The 13,685-nt window shown below is 46.7% G+C and overlaps 1 protein-coding gene and 1 long non-coding RNA gene across 2 annotated transcripts in view; one reads left to right on the plus strand and one right to left on the minus strand.

The window, feature by feature from the left end:
* The window catches only part of Mmd (monocyte to macrophage differentiation-associated), a 28,157-nt gene that overhangs the window by 1,587 nt on the left and 12,885 nt on the right, over nucleotides 1–13,685 (plus strand). Inside the window, 3 exon segments of the mRNA NM_001007673.1 lie at nucleotides 5,918–5,999; nucleotides 8,031–8,191; nucleotides 12,451–12,525. Coding sequence (NP_001007674.1) covers nucleotides 5,918–5,999; nucleotides 8,031–8,191; nucleotides 12,451–12,525 — 318 coding nt within the window.
* Nucleotides 186–5,985, minus strand: LOC148003039 (uncharacterized). The gene is made up of 3 exons (XR_015631278.1): nucleotides 5,597–5,985; nucleotides 4,396–4,520; nucleotides 186–1,772 (listed from the first exon to the last, which is right to left on the minus strand). It is a non-coding gene; the product is annotated as an uncharacterized LOC148003039 (long non-coding RNA).

Below are 13,685 nucleotides of genomic sequence, written 5' to 3' on the forward strand. Positions count from 1 at the left end.
TGTAGGCTTCCTGCTTTCAGAGGACAGTAGCTAGGTTCTGCAGAATTACCCCTTCCCTATTTGACAAAGAGTTTGTGTCTCTATTCTATCCCTTTGAATTCTATAAAAAGGAGGAGAATGCCTGTTTTTGTTTGTGGTACCAACATTCAGACCGCTCTAAAATGGAAAAAATAAAAACCACTTCAGCTGATTGAGCAATCTTTTTGATGGACAGAATTCACTTTCATCCTATTTTGGAGTCTTAACCCATTACACGGGGATTATCTTTCAGGGTATCACAGAATGTAATTTTTTGAGTAGGTATATATTACTGTACTCCCAAATGTCAGTTGCATCTTTCTTGGTGATCCCTGGGTCTCCTTTGATTTTGATTGATGTAATCCCTGATCACCTCTTTCTCTAGTATAGTCTAGTTTGGAAGGCATCAATCTGAACTTGAAAATAAGTCTGCAAATACCAAGTAATATCAGGAAAGTCCTGAGTTTTATGATCCACACATTAAAATGTTGAAAGTAGTCTTCCCCACCTTTTTATATTTAACATTTTGGTGTGTGCATCGCTATAGTCACATGTGGGCAGATCATACGGGAGGCACACGCTGTCTCTGAACTAGTATGTTCTTTTCCCTGACAGATATGCTGGTACCCAGTCGAGAAACAGTTCCTTAGCCAGTGGTTTATAGCTCTGTCTAAATAAAAGAACACCTTGCAGATCCACTCAAAGTGGAACCTCAGCGGTCACTGTGGCTTTGGATCACCTTCCAGACTTCTGCCATTTATACGGAGGAAGGCTGTAAGGGAACAGTTAAAGCCTCAAAAAAAGAAAGCAAACAAAAAACAAAAACAAGCAAACAAAAACTAACAAACAAACAAACAAAAAAACTAAGGATGGAAAAAAAATCCTCAGGGCTGCAGCATATTTTCTACCTTGCTTTATCTCTCAGTCTGAAGACACCTAAGCAAACACACACACACATTTTTACCTCTAACCTCTCCGAGGGGTGATAATAGCTGTTAGCATTCAGTTACTGCCTGTCTGTGCCAGCTACTGGCTGAGTCCTTGCATATTTTTCAACTTACAAGCAACTGAAGAGCAGATAAGTTTAGAGAGTAACAAAGTCCTTGCCCAGAGAACTACAGGTAGGAAGGGGCAGACCTTGGAGTTCAGTTTCACATCTCTTGCAAGCTAGCTGAGCTGTTAACCCTTTCTGTCTCTCAGCCGGAAAAGGATTTTTCTGCCACAGCCCAAGCTGGGACTACCCTACTGATGAGATTCTAAATCGAGCTCATGGAAGAGCATCTTTTTTGAAATCTGAAGCATTTAGAAACTCTTTGGGGCGGGGGTAGGGGTGGCTGTCTGCTGTCTCTTTGGACCGGTCCTTGAAGTGTTGAGCCATGAATAAGATAGTCTTTTGTCTTCCTTCTCCCTCTATTAATTTCTAAGTGTCATCCTTGACTGACTGACTAAACACATGGCGCGCTCAGTCCTTGGTTGCAGGGTGCTGTACAGAGGGACCAGCTGAAGCTTCAGCGGTCTGCAATGTTGAAGAGACCCTGAGGATAACCATTGTCTTGGCCTTTGAGTTTTCTGTTCCTAAGACCTAGGGTTCTCTTGGCTCCAAGGCTGCCCGTTGCTCTTCTGTATGGAACCTGTGCAGTCTCCAGCAAAGACGAATTGACTGTGGCTTATCTCTGTGCACGGGAGGGTACGGAGAGATTGTCGTCCACTCGTTTAATAACTAATTCAACTCCAGCAGAAGATGAGCACTGTGCCTAACAGTGGAAACAAAACAGTAAAGACCACCTTCTTGGACTCGTATTACAGGGTGGGAACGTGGGGATAGTTGATTAATCCACTTTAACCTCCGTCGGCAGCAGCGTGAGCTCCTCTCTACCACCCAATGTTGTAGATTCTCAAATGAAAGACATACACACACGGCCTTATATTTAATATGCCCTAATTAGCTCGATTGCTGGGCTTCTCCCAAACGTCCACATCGCTAACTCCTCCCCTCCGATACTCCAGAATTATTACTTACTGAATATTCCGTCTTTGCTACCCTTGACCCAATGGTGGGCCCTTGGGGCTGCTCTTCCTCAGCTCATGGCCACCAGCAACTTTCTTCACCAATCAAAACCAACTAGGGGCAGGGACCTCCCCACACACCCAACACCCAGCATCTTACATACAGAGGTTCCCATGTAATTTTGGGAGCCAAATTAACACAAGTAGAATTAGAACCAGTCCACAATATGGAAAGATGGAAATTTTTTTTTAAAGTTTAGGAACCGAATTCTTACTAATTATGGTAAGGATTCTACTTGTCTACTTGGGTTAGGAAGGACAAAGAGATACTTTAATCCGTGATGTCTGGCAGATCTCAAGCTTGAAAGAAGAGACGCGAGTTGAATGTTCTAGGGAGAAATAAAGAGCCAGTGCCCTCGGGTGGGTAAGACCTTCCTGGGTCAAAGGAACTGTAAGGAGGTGGTTGGCGAGCACAGATGGGCAGGAGGGTAGCACCTAGAGTGTGGGGAGCGGCCGGAGGCTTGTGGGTCAGGGATGCATCAGAGTGTCACCTTAAGCATTTTTGGGAAGCCGAGAAATAGTTTAAGAGGTATGTGATGTGATCTGTTTTTAATAGACAGTTATGGCTGTCACAGGAAGAAGAGTCTCTACAGGGACAGGTAGCAAGGCTGGTTGTGAGGCTCCAAGTTGCACAGTTGGAGATAGTGTGTGCTGGTCTTGGTTTCTTGGATGCCGAGGAGTGTAGTGAGGAGCCGATTTGGAATATGCTTTGATGGTGATGTCAATATTTGGACTTGGGGAGTTGGGAACCCAGGAGACATAGCCTGTGTGGTTTGATCTATGCCTATGAACTCTGCTGGAAGAGTTGCAGCCTTGTCCACTCTCTGAGAGCCCAGTCCTTTGGTCTGGATTTAGCGCACTGATGTATAAAGGTCAACGCCTAACTGTTCTTTCCCTCCTTAGTTTTGGAGTTCTGCTGTGGGGCGACAAACACATGAGAGTAACCCAAAGGTTGGAGGCAAAAGAGACTATTGCAATGGAAAGTGAATAAGCCCTGCTTCCCTAAGTATCTTGCTAAACGTGATTGACACACTCAGGCCCTAATCAGAGCCCTTGTGGGTGTGTCTCTCCAACCCTGGCCCACCTACGTCTCACGATAGCTGTGAGTGAGGCCTAAAATATTTCTAGACGACAGTATCATGTCACAGTGTCAAAGGGTTGGAGACCCATGTCCGCCAGCTACTTTGCCCAGGGCACTGAGTAACCATTAGGTTGCTTCCTGTTCAGTGGAGAGGATTTCCATAAATGGGGACCTTTTTTCCTCTCAGACACATGAGCTTTTCTCATTCTTTTGGGAGGCGGGTAGGAGAGACTAGGCTCAGAGTGTGGGAGTTTATTTGCATCTTGCATCTGCTTTTCCATTTAGGTCTTGGGAATGATTTCTTCAGAAACGGGAGGAGGAGGCATGATTGCAGCCTGACAGACTGAGAGAAATTGAAAAATTGTCTTCTTACTTCCCAGCAGGACAATCATGCTGTCTTTCTCACTGAGCTCCAGACAGTAAAGTGCTCCCAGAATAGTTGCTTTCTACCTTTGTTAATGCTATCCAACTTACCCATCCACCAGGGCAAGGAATATGGTCCCCGAGAGAGGAATATCTTTCTCTATGGTTTCTCCTCTCCTCCCCAACTGTATGCATAGATGTGTGCCTATGTGGTCATGGGCATGCGTGTTATTATATGCATGCCCTTAGAGGCTAATAACAGGTGTCTCCTTCAGTCATCCCCATACATTTTGAGACTGAGCATCTCACTGAATCCGGAGGGCTAAGTGATCAGTCACGGGGATTTTACCTGTCACCATCTTTATATAGCACTGGAATCACAAGTAGAAGCACCGTTTGTTTTTTGGGTTAATTTTTTTTCCTTTTTGAAACATGCACACCGGGGCTTGAACTTGTCCTCTCGCTTGCACCGCAAGTAGTTCACCCACTAAGCCATCTCCCTTCCATTCCGCTTTATTTTTAACCTGAATTATTTCTGCAGGGCAGAGACTAGCAGACACGGCCACCCAGCTTCTTGGGTTGCAGGAGAAAATGTGAAAGTCTATCCCCCACCCCCACCCCCACCCCCACCCCCAACGCCTCCCACCCCCCATGCTGTGTAATGGTCTTGACTATTTTTAGACTGGGCTGCTTGGGATAGAAGTTGCTATTTCAGTCTGCAGCCTGATGGTGGGTAGACGGCTCCCACTTCACCCTATATGGAGTGCTTTCCGTTCCATCCAGCCTCAGCCATTTTGGAAGCTCTGTTCCCCACCCTTTGAAATTCCCAGCGTGGGTATGAGCCACAGAGCTCAGCTGTTACCTACCTGTCGGGGTGAGGATGTGGTGGATCCTTGGCTCCTTGGAGCAGGAGGAAAGCATTCCTCCCCAGGGTGTAATTATTTTTCTTTTTCCCCAATAAGAGCTGTACGGACGGTAGCATTCTCATCCCCTAGGAAATGAGTGATATCACTTAGGGGATCTCCAGGGGAGAAGAGACAAGGTTTGGGCTTGCATATCTGTACCTGAGGATAGCTGCATGCATTAAGAAGCTACTGGGCGGGTTTTTGTTCTCCAAGCTGGCTGGCCTCCACCTTCAACCTATTCATTTAGGGTCCAGCTAAACATCTAGGCCAGTGAAATGTCTTCACCGTCCCCATGCCCAGCCTGCAGTGGATGGACTTTATAGGAATTATCTGTTCTTTGATTTGGGCGATTTGACACCCCCCCCCCTTTGGGTCCATCTGGTGCTGTTTCCCATCCTGTGAATGGAGAGTGGTTACTGACAAACAAACACAAACTACCTTTGGGCTATCTAGAATTTAAAAGGGGGAGGGGGTGTGGCTTGTTGTTTCCGTTTTGATTTTTGTTTGGTACTGAGCGAGTTGACAGGTGGAGCTCTGGGATCTCAAAGCCGTCCAGGCTTTTACCCAGTTGTTTCTCTGAGCTCGCTGCTTTTTGCTCTTTAATTCAGCGCATGCCCCACCTCCGCCCCCTGTGTATGAACGTCCACATCAGTGTGATCCAGGCATGAGCGGAGCTCAGGTCTAGGCAGGGCTGTCTTCGCCCTCTTGCTAGAAGGGAACCGAAGCAGCCCGACCTGTGCAGTTTTCATCCTGCTGGTTCCGGGAAGGTTAGCTGGGACGGAAGCCTGATCCGTGAGCATCCCCGCTGTGTAGATGTGTGAGTTTTAGAGCCACAGTGTAAAATGTTGATCATGGGTGTGGTGTCTGAAGCAAACTTTTCTTCACTCAGGAAGAACGGAGGTGAAATCGTGCCTCCTTGTTTAGGTGGCCTGGAGGTAGCCAGGTATTGAATATGCTGCCTAGTGCCAGAACAGGTAATACAATACGAGAAAACTAGTCTGACAGGCCCTTTACTGTGGGATGCAGGCCGTACAGATCTGCATGAGGCTTTACGCGATCTGAGTGAGAAAGCAGAAACCTTGCAAATGCGGCGTGTGCCTTTTTGTTTAATGATGGTAACAAAATTCGGGTGTGGGGGGCGGGGAGCAGCAGAAACCCTTACCTCTTTAAGATTTAAAACTTGGTTGTGCAGCACCCCTGTCATCCGAGCGGTGCTGCTGAATTTGATGGAGCTCCTGTTTGCTTTTACTTGGCCGAAGTTTATCTATTGAGCAAACTCGAAGGCTGTTTCATCAAATAAACGAGATGTTTGCTTTAGATCCAGGCGCTGCCCGGCCAGGCCAAGTTGACACCTCTTTAAATGACTTCAGTTTTCTCGTTGATAACAGCAACTTTTTCCTTGAAAAAGGGACTGAGTGGCCCCTGCGGGCTTCCCGCAGGTCAGGTGAGAGTGTGCCTCACGTTGGCTTTTCTGTTCCCACAGTTTCATGAACCATCGGGCCCCAGCCAATGGCCGCTACAAACCAACTTGCTACGAGCATGCTGCGAACTGCTACACACACGCAGTGAGTACGACCTTCCCGTCACAGCCTGGCGACCTTGAGTACCTGACTGTCAGTGCTGGGTTTCAGAACCCGAAAGCATAAGTTGTGGAGAGAGCACTGGACACTCTAACCTGTAGCCCACACTCTCTCGGATTCGTGTGCCTCAGTAAATCTTCAGAAGGGTAGTGGGAAGTAAGAACCCTAGTGAGCGGGGCAGCAACGGAGCTTGCTTATGGATGCTGCGGGAACTTGAATGAAAGATAACTGCTTTTTCTAGACAGATATTGGATATACGTGGCTAGGGCAAGTCAGGGTGTGTTGGAAGGGAGGGTGTCGTCGTCATCGCCGTCTTGTCGTTGTCGTTGTTGGGTTTGATTTGGTTTGCTTGGCTTTACCAAATGATTCTCTAAGACAGGGAGGCTAAATCTCACCAGCACAGAGGTCCTTACATTTTCTTTTGCCGTGCTACATTTCCTTTATCTTTGTTGGTTTTTGTTTTGTTTCGTTTCGTTTACTTTTTATTCTCCTTGAGAGTTTCCTTTTGTGAGACTTCTGGGGAGAAACAGTGCCTGAGATACCCTGAGAACCAGAAGGAGGGGCGATGACAGATTTGCTCTGCAGTGATGAGGATTAGGCAAGGCCGTAAGTTACAGATGAGGTGGGGCCGCTGTGATGGCTTTCCTATGCAGAGACCCAGCCCACCTTCAGAGATAACATTTGTCCAGGACGCGCCTGAACACTCCTTACGTCTCAATGTGTCACAAGTAACAGAACAGTGCTTAAACCGAAGTGACACATATCTCTATGGTAATGTTTTAGAGCAGAGTGTGTGTTCTTATTAAATAAAGGCATGTTTGGGAGTATTGTAGACTCATGAGATTTCTAAAGCTAGGAGGCATATCCACCACCACCACGTCTTTAAAGAGAAAATATTATCAGGTGCAGTGACACATGCCCTACATTTGAAGGCTAGCGAGGATCGTGCCAGCCTATCTCAAAACACAACACAACCACAAACCAGGTAACCAGAGCAGATGCTTTCCCACAACAGGCGTAAAGGGATGGAATCTCTAGGGGGATTTTTTTTTCCAGACAAGTAAGTTTTTCTTTATGGAAAAAAATGTTATTATAGTTACTGCTCTTGTCTTGTTCTACACCACCAAAAACTGACCCTTGATATTGAAACCGGGGTCTATGGTGTAACGTATAACAACACAGAAGCCAACTGTGGTGGCATGGGGCAGTAATCCCATCACTTAGGAGGTAGAGAAGGGGGATCCAGAGCTCAGGTTCCTTACCTGCTTAGTTGGAAAGGAAAGAAATGGAGGGAGGGAGGAAGTGGCAATCAGAATTCTAAGAGTCTACTTTCCTCAAACTTTGGGCTTCAGAGAGAGATTGTTCAACGTGCACTACTAAAAATGATGACATCCCCAAACCCCTTGGTTCTGCAGGCTCTCCCAAATGGGTAAAAATGAACAAGTTCAAAATAAAACCCGGGACAGACTAACTCTCCACGTGACTTGGGGTGTGCGTGGTGATTTATACAATATACTAGGAATGTATTCACTCACGTACCCTTTACTTACATAGTAGGTTGCAGGCAGGGTGAGATGCTTGGAAATCAGGACCTCTCTGGGAATGCTGGCATGTGCCTGACGTTGGGATATTTTAAATACCTCCTCTATATCACATTACAGAGTAGAATGGAATTCACGCTTGTTTAATGAAATTAGGATAAAGAACGACTGTTTTGCAACAGTTGGGCAATGTTGTCTCTCTGCTTGTTCTTGCACCCACTGGCTGGCCCAGTTCCCTGAACCAGGAACACCTGCTTCCAGGGCAGCAGCTAACTTCTTCCGCCTCTCGTTTTGATTATCCAAGGAAGACAACTGTTTGCTTAAGACATGCTTTTTTGTAACTGGCAAAACTCTGTGTTTTGTTTTGTGTGTGTGTGTGTGTGTGTGTGTGTGTGTGTGTGTGTGTGTTTTAAGCAAAAGTCTCGATGCTGCAAACACCAGGGGACTTGCTCATTTCTCTCTGCCTTCCTCCCAGTTCCTCATCGTTCCAGCCATTGTGGGCAGCGCCCTCCTCCATCGGCTGTCCGACGACTGCTGGGAAAAGATAACAGCATGGATCTACGGGATGGGCCTTTGTGCCCTCTTCATCGTCTCCACAGTGTTTCACATTGTATCATGGAAGAAGAGCCACTTAAGGTACAGTGGGCGGGGCCAGTGGGCGGGGCCAGTGGGCGGGGCACTTCCTATGCACACCGTCCTAGTTGACTAAGCAGGTCTTCAGGTCCCAAGCCGTTAAGGTTTTGATGGGATGAAGAATAAGGCCTTTTCCTTCCCCCACAGGCTTTCAGCTACCCCTTAATTCAAGACATACTCTTTGGGTTGGGTAGAGGTTTGAAGACCCAACTGCCCTGTATGCGTTGAAGAAAGCAGTACTGGGGTTGGCTTTTGAATCTGACAGCTAAAATTCAGAGAACTTTCCAGTTCTCTCTTGTACGCCAAGGATGCGATGAGAAAGAGAGCCGTAGCTGTGACCTAACAAGGAAAGGCCATTGAACTTTGCAGCCCAGTCCTCCTGTGTTTAGCCGTGAGCAATTCCACCTCATACAGAGAGCCCTAGTTGCCTTGTTATGAAAGGACGGTTATTCTGCGTCATGGGGTTATTGCGATGCAATATGGTAAATAAGATGATAAGAAAATAATCTGAAAGGTATAAAATGGGGGACAAGGCGACCGTGAGATCCATCCCAGTGAAGATTAACTCTGAGGTACTTTCCAAACGATACCAAGGTCCTTGGCCTGGTCATTGGGATGTAAACGTGTTTATATTTATCAGAATTAGACTGAAAGGTGGAGCATCATTTGTGTGGAAATGGGTGCTTACCAAATAAAACCTTAAATCACTTAAGATTAAATGATTAAACCCCAGAGAGGAAAACAGTTCTCAAGAAAACCTGGAAGCCTTGGAACAGAGGATCACGGGTATAGAGGGGCATGGACATAGAGCTGGGCATGGTGGCACATGCCTATAGTCAGGGCATGCAGGAAACAGAAGTGTGGGGCCAGCAGTGTGGGGCCAGCACCAGTTCTGTAAACGAGACCGTGCTTCTAATCAGAGACGTAAGAAAAGACATTTTGGTTTCATAAATCGTCAAAACAAAAGTCCCAAGCATGACAACACTCTACTTGTAATCCCAGTACTTGGGAGCCTGAGACGCTAGGATCCTCATGCATTTGAGGTCACCTTAGATTACAGAGTGGGTTCCAGTGAACTTCGGAGTGAGACCCTGTCTCTACAAAACAAACAAGCCAGAAAAAAATGTCACTAGTGGGGAGGCAGGCTTTGGGAGGGGGCTCTCCTCATCCCCATTTCACCAAATCCTTTAACAGTTCTGCCCGAAGCTTGCATTCTGCCACCCTTTCTATAAGGTAACATTTCCCTCAGATTAAAATAAAACCGCAGCATTGAACCCCCAGGGTGGTCAGTCACAGGACCCAGAGGCCCGCCTGGGAGGAGGACACTTCATTATCTTCTTGGCATGGCCTGCCAACTGTGGTTGTCTCAGCACACTTGGCTCCGATGTCTAGATTTCTGAATCAATAAAGAGTTGTAGATGCCTGCTTCTGTATTCGGGGCCTCCCTGGCAGAGGCTGGCGATGAAGGTACAATAGAAACGAGACTCTCTTGAACCGTGAAAGAGTATTGCTAGAATCACAAGCTACGACTAAATTTTTTCCCCTTGCTTAGCCTTCAATCACACCATTTTTTTCTAAGTTTTTAATCTTTCTTACTTATTCACTTTGCATCCCACTCACTGCCCTACTCTTAATCACCTCTTCCCACAATCCTCTCCCCATACCCCCTCCCCACCCCCCAGGTATCTGCCTGCCCACCCTGGCACTTTTAAGTCTCTGCAAAGCTAGGCACTTCCTTTCCAAATGAGACCAGACAAGGCAGGCCAGCCAGCGAGAAGATCGTATGCTGGGAGAGGCAACAGCTTTTGGGACAGCCCCTGTTACTGTTGTTCAGGACTCGCATGAAGACCAAGCTGCACATCTGCTACATGTGTGTGGGAAGCCCAGGTCAAGCTCAAATCACATCTTTTTTTTTTTTTTAAAAAAATGCCTAACAAAGCCAGAATTAGGAGAGAGGAGGAAAGTCCCAGTTTCTGACTGCGCTGGGCGGTGTCTTGAGAACATAGCCGACACTGCCACATGTAATGTTCTGCGTGCTCAGGTTGGCCGCCCCTTTATGAGAGAGTGGGACCGGAGAGGTGGCTTGTAGAGCATTTTCGGTTTATGGGAAAGTGGCTTTGGGGATTGCCTCTAGGATCTCACGTATGCCAGGCCAGTGCCCTGCCACTGAGCTACATCCCCAGACCTCTCTCTGCTTTCTATTTGGAGAACAGGTCTGGCTCTAGTTCAAGCTCTAGCCTTGAACCCATTGTACCTCCCAGGTAATTAACATCGTCTCAGCCTCAGGAGCTGGGACCACAGGCCAGTGCGGCAAGGGCCAGCTGGTGGCAGATCACCAGTAAGATTCTAGGTCTGACTGTGCCTAACAAAGTCTAGAAAGCAGAGTTAGAGAAAGCCCTCAAGCCTTGCTAGGAATCAAAATTATCTCGGGGGTTCAAGACAAGAGATTAGAATTCTTCACTTTCTCCCTCTGCCCTGTATCCCCCGCTTCCTGAAAGCAGAATGTTGCACCCGTGAGTCTGTGGCTACTTTTAGTCCCCGGCGGTTCTCGGACATGGCGCTTTGATCGGGTGTTTGCGCCTTTAAACCTGTAACTAAGTTAGCTCAGGCTAAACTGTAGCTTCTGCACCATTCTTTCACACGGATCTGATTTTTGCTTATTTGCTCTCTTGCCCCTGTCGATCCGCGTCCCCAACGGCCTATGTGTACAGCAAGGCAAGGACAAGGGCCCAAGCCCTACAAAATGGTAGCTTTTATACCTTAGAGACCAAAACTAGATTCAGAACAGCACTCTGGAGGTGGCAGATGGCTCCTGCCTGTCATCCCAACAGTGTGAGACATGAAAGCCAGAGGATCAGGAGTTCAAGCCTAGCCTCAGCTCATAGCGGACCATCCTCTGGGTTTACACCTTTATCAATTTATTTATAGTTTTTAGTATTTATATGTGTGTATGTGCATCTGTGTGTATTTGTGTGTTGTGTGGTGTGTGTGTGTGTGTACGTGTGTGTTGTGTTGTGTGTGTGTGTGTGTGTGTGTGTGTGTATCAGAGGAGGGCATCAGATTCTCTGATGCTGGTGTCACCCATGGGTGTAAACTGCCTGACGTGGGTGCTGAGAACCAAGTACAGGTCCTTTGGAAGAGCACTAAGCATTCTTTTTTTTTTTTTTTTCCGGAGCTGGGGACCGAACCCAGGGCCTTGCGCTCACTAGGCAAGCGCTCTACCACTGAGCTAAATCCCCAACCCCACTAAGCACTCTTTAACTGCTGACCCATCTCTCCAGCCCCCCTGCATTTATAATTTTAGATGACCTCAGGAAAGCACAGGCTCCCTAGCATGCGTTCTGTGAGTCAAGCTTTTGTACGTACACTTCACGATTTTGATTGTGGATCGACTTAAAACTGCAGTCACCATCCTTTTATAACAAATAACGCCATATTTATGTATGCTGCTGCTGGCCCTCAACTGCTGATCTCCCCTTGTTACCACTTAATGTTTACCCTGGCATGTTTAAAGGGAAAGCTTGCTTGAAGATGTGTGGGGGCAAAAAAAAAAAACAAGAATGTGAACTCAGCAAACAATAGTCTAAGTGGTTCTCAACCTCTGGGTGGGTGACCCCTTCGAGATTGCAGGACTCTTTTCCATGGGTTGCGTATCAGATATTTACAAGATGATTCATAACAGCAAAAAGCTGAGTAGCAAAAGCAGCAATTAAAATAATTTTATGGTTGGGGGGGGTCACCTCAAGAACTGTATTAAAGGGTCTTAGCATAAGGAAGGTCGAGAACCACTATTGTACAGGATGGAAGGGAAGTAGGGGCCAGTAAGAGACTGTGGAGGGGTGACTGTGACAGAATGTGTTATGTATATATATGAAATGGTTAAAAAAAAGAGTTTAAAGCAAAGAAAGGATTTTCAGGGCATGTTAACTGGGCATTGGGGCTGTGCTAGGCACCGGGCAGTGGTCTGCCCTCACAGAATTTCATTTTCCAAAAGAAAAGGAAAAACCTCGGAAGAGACTCATGTCACCTGACTGTTGCGGGGCTCTCTCGTCTCATGTCTGGTTGTGTACATGACCTAAAAAATATAAAGCTTTTACTGCGGCTTCCTGCCATTAAAGAGAAGAGCTGCGGCTTTGAAAGGCGAGCTGCGGACGCTGTGGGAAAATGAAACAAGGTGGTTGTAGCCTCGTTGAGTGATAGCCCATACTTCCTGTCTGAAGGTTTTGACGAGTTCCCCCTGCCCTTTGACTTCCTCCTCACAGAACAGTGGAGCATTGTTTCCACATGTGTGATCGGATGGTCATCTACTTCTTCATTGCCGCTTCCTACGCCCCATGGTAAGGTAGACCCCTGTACCCCGGAGAAGCAGCTTCACCATTAGAGCTCCTTCCTCCCTTCCTCTCCACCCCTCCCACAGTCCTCCTGCATGCACTCTGCCCCTCCCACAGTGTAGACACACTTATCTACTTGGTTACGTTACTCCTGACTTGGAAGGACGAGATTATTTTAGAGAGGGTGCTATGGACTTGGGTGTGACTAGCAGGCCCCCTTACCCCCTCCATCTTCTTTCCATAGACCTCTTGCTGCTTTTCAGCATCCATGAAAATTGAATTTGGTGAATTTGGGGAATGCTGTAAATGCATCTGAGGAAAAGCAAGCTTCCTTTAGAAATGTATACTGTTTGCTGTTTTGCCCACTCAATAGCCTGGTAGCAACTGTCTATCCACACGTTTCTCGTTTCCTCCGATAACTAACAGAACTAGTTAACCAGTTAAAACCTCTAACCCCCTGTGCACTTCCCTCGACCTCACTGCCCTTCTGACACAGATCAAATGCAGCCTCTTGTTGCTTCAAAAGCCAAAAATGAAAGAAGCTTTAGTTTTCCCCCTAGACCTGGCCCGGTTTTGAATACTCAGACCTTCCCAGTGAGTGGACTACCCACTGCTGTAGTCCATAGAACCTGTCTCATGCAGGCTCAGTCACTCAAAAGAAATGTAATTATCTGTTCAAATTAAAAAAAAACAAAAAAGTCCAAGGTGATCGGTTTAAATTAAAAAAAAAATGTCCAAGGCCTCTCTGGTACCTCTTACTAAATTATAGGTCTGATTCACATACAAGCAAGCATGCTCAAAAGCCTTTGTGAAGCAGTTTCGAGTGAGTAAATATGTAGAAAAAAGATTAAGTATGAACTCAAGGGTCACGGGTAGAGTAGGCAATCTGTTCCCGTGTAGTTGTAGACATGTCAATAGTTAGTTTTCCTCTTTCGAATATTAGTTTTATAGTTATAACCAAACCGGACATTTCTTTTTTCCGTACTTGTTTTGAATACACATGACGTTGTGGCATGTTGAGCTGTGACAGAACACGTTCCATAGCACATGCTGAAGGGGTTCTCGGCGTTCTGCCTTGGCAGAGAGGTTGCTAACGGAGACATGTACGTTGGGGTGTCTGCCGTGGGTATGTGATCCTGGTTTTTATTCCGGGTTCTCGAGAAGCC

This window comes from Rattus norvegicus, chromosome 10, assembly GCF_021556685.1.
Source record: "Rattus norvegicus strain SHRSP/BbbUtx chromosome 10, alternate assembly SHRSP_T2T, whole genome shotgun sequence".
Classification (NCBI taxonomy): Eukaryota; Metazoa; Chordata; class Mammalia; order Rodentia; family Muridae; genus Rattus; species Rattus norvegicus.